The 1,017-nt window shown below is 22.7% G+C and overlaps 1 protein-coding gene across 1 annotated transcript in view; it reads right to left on the bottom strand. All coding sequences in view use genetic code 6, as the record gives it.

The window, feature by feature from the left end:
• The window catches only part of TTHERM_01685280 (kinase domain protein), a gene marked incomplete at both ends in the record, with an annotated part of 4,736 nt that extends 4,030 nt beyond the window's left edge, over nucleotides 1-706 (bottom strand). Inside the window, 4 exons of the mRNA XM_001025420.4 lie at nucleotides 1-301; nucleotides 354-410; nucleotides 464-516; nucleotides 571-706. The exon at nucleotides 1-301 is cut by the window's left edge and continues 156 nt beyond it. Coding sequence (XP_001025420.4) covers nucleotides 1-301; nucleotides 354-410; nucleotides 464-516; nucleotides 571-706 — 547 coding nt within the window. The remainder of the gene's footprint in view (nucleotides 302-353; nucleotides 411-463; nucleotides 517-570) is intronic.
• Nucleotides 707-1,017: the final 311 nt, after the last annotated feature.

Here is a 1,017-nt window from a genome sequence, read left to right as displayed (position 1 = left end):
TTTTGAAATAATATATTACCTCTAGTATCATTGAAGTCAATACAAATTTCAATGGTTAACCATGCATTTCGATGAGCTAAGATAGTAATTCTCCTGCTGTAGTCCTATCTAAATACCAAGGTTTTAAGCATATTTTAGCTATTTTGTATATATTAGAATTCTTATCTATCTAATACTTTTCTTTAGGTATTTCTTCTCCTTTGAATAGATAATATTTTATGTTGGTATCTATCCAATTCTCATTTAGAGTCTTGAGATTATCAAGCTCTAATAAAATGAGTCCTAGTGAAAAGAGATCTGACTATTTAATGTAAATAAACTTTAAAAAATAATATAACACTATTATTAAAAACCTGAATTCTAGATTGTCCTGCTTCCACTTCTGGAGCAAAATATGCATCAGTTCCTTTCTGAAAATTAAAAAAATATTGAAACCAATTAAAATAATAATTAATTTTTTAACCTTAGACATGAAGCTTTTTGATTTAGACACAGCTGATGCAAAGCCAAGATCACCTGAATTTAAAAAATATTTATTAAATATTAAATAATATAAAAATAATTATATACAAAGTTTGATTGAGAAACCATATTCCTTAGAGGCGCAAACAAGGAAATTTTAAGGTTTAATATCCCTGTGCATAATATTTTTGACATGAAGGTTATTCAACCCTTCTATCATTTAAATGGCTATTATTTCCTTCATCTCTTTGGGAGGTGGAACTTATTATTTTCTGAGGAAATCAAAGAGTTATTTGAGATTATCTTGTTAATTATAAAATTAAATTAGTTTTATGTTAAAATTTTAATTAAAAAAATGTTTATTTCTAAATTTTTAAATTATTTTTTTTTAATTTATTTGCAAATATTTTTTATTTTTTAAAAACTTAGAGAGGAAAATAAAAATTTTGAAATGGGATTTATTCATTTATTTATTAATAAAAGTTTTGAGTTAAATAATTTATTAATAATATTGCTTTTTAAACCTATATTATAAAAAATAAAGGATTATTTTAT

Source organism: Tetrahymena thermophila (assembly GCF_000189635.1).
Source record: "Tetrahymena thermophila SB210 genomic scaffold scf_8254266, whole genome shotgun sequence".
Taxonomy (NCBI): Eukaryota; Ciliophora; class Oligohymenophorea; order Hymenostomatida; family Tetrahymenidae; genus Tetrahymena; species Tetrahymena thermophila.
The sequence above is the reverse complement of the archived record's forward strand: the minus strand, read 5'-3'. Positions and strand labels throughout refer to the sequence as shown.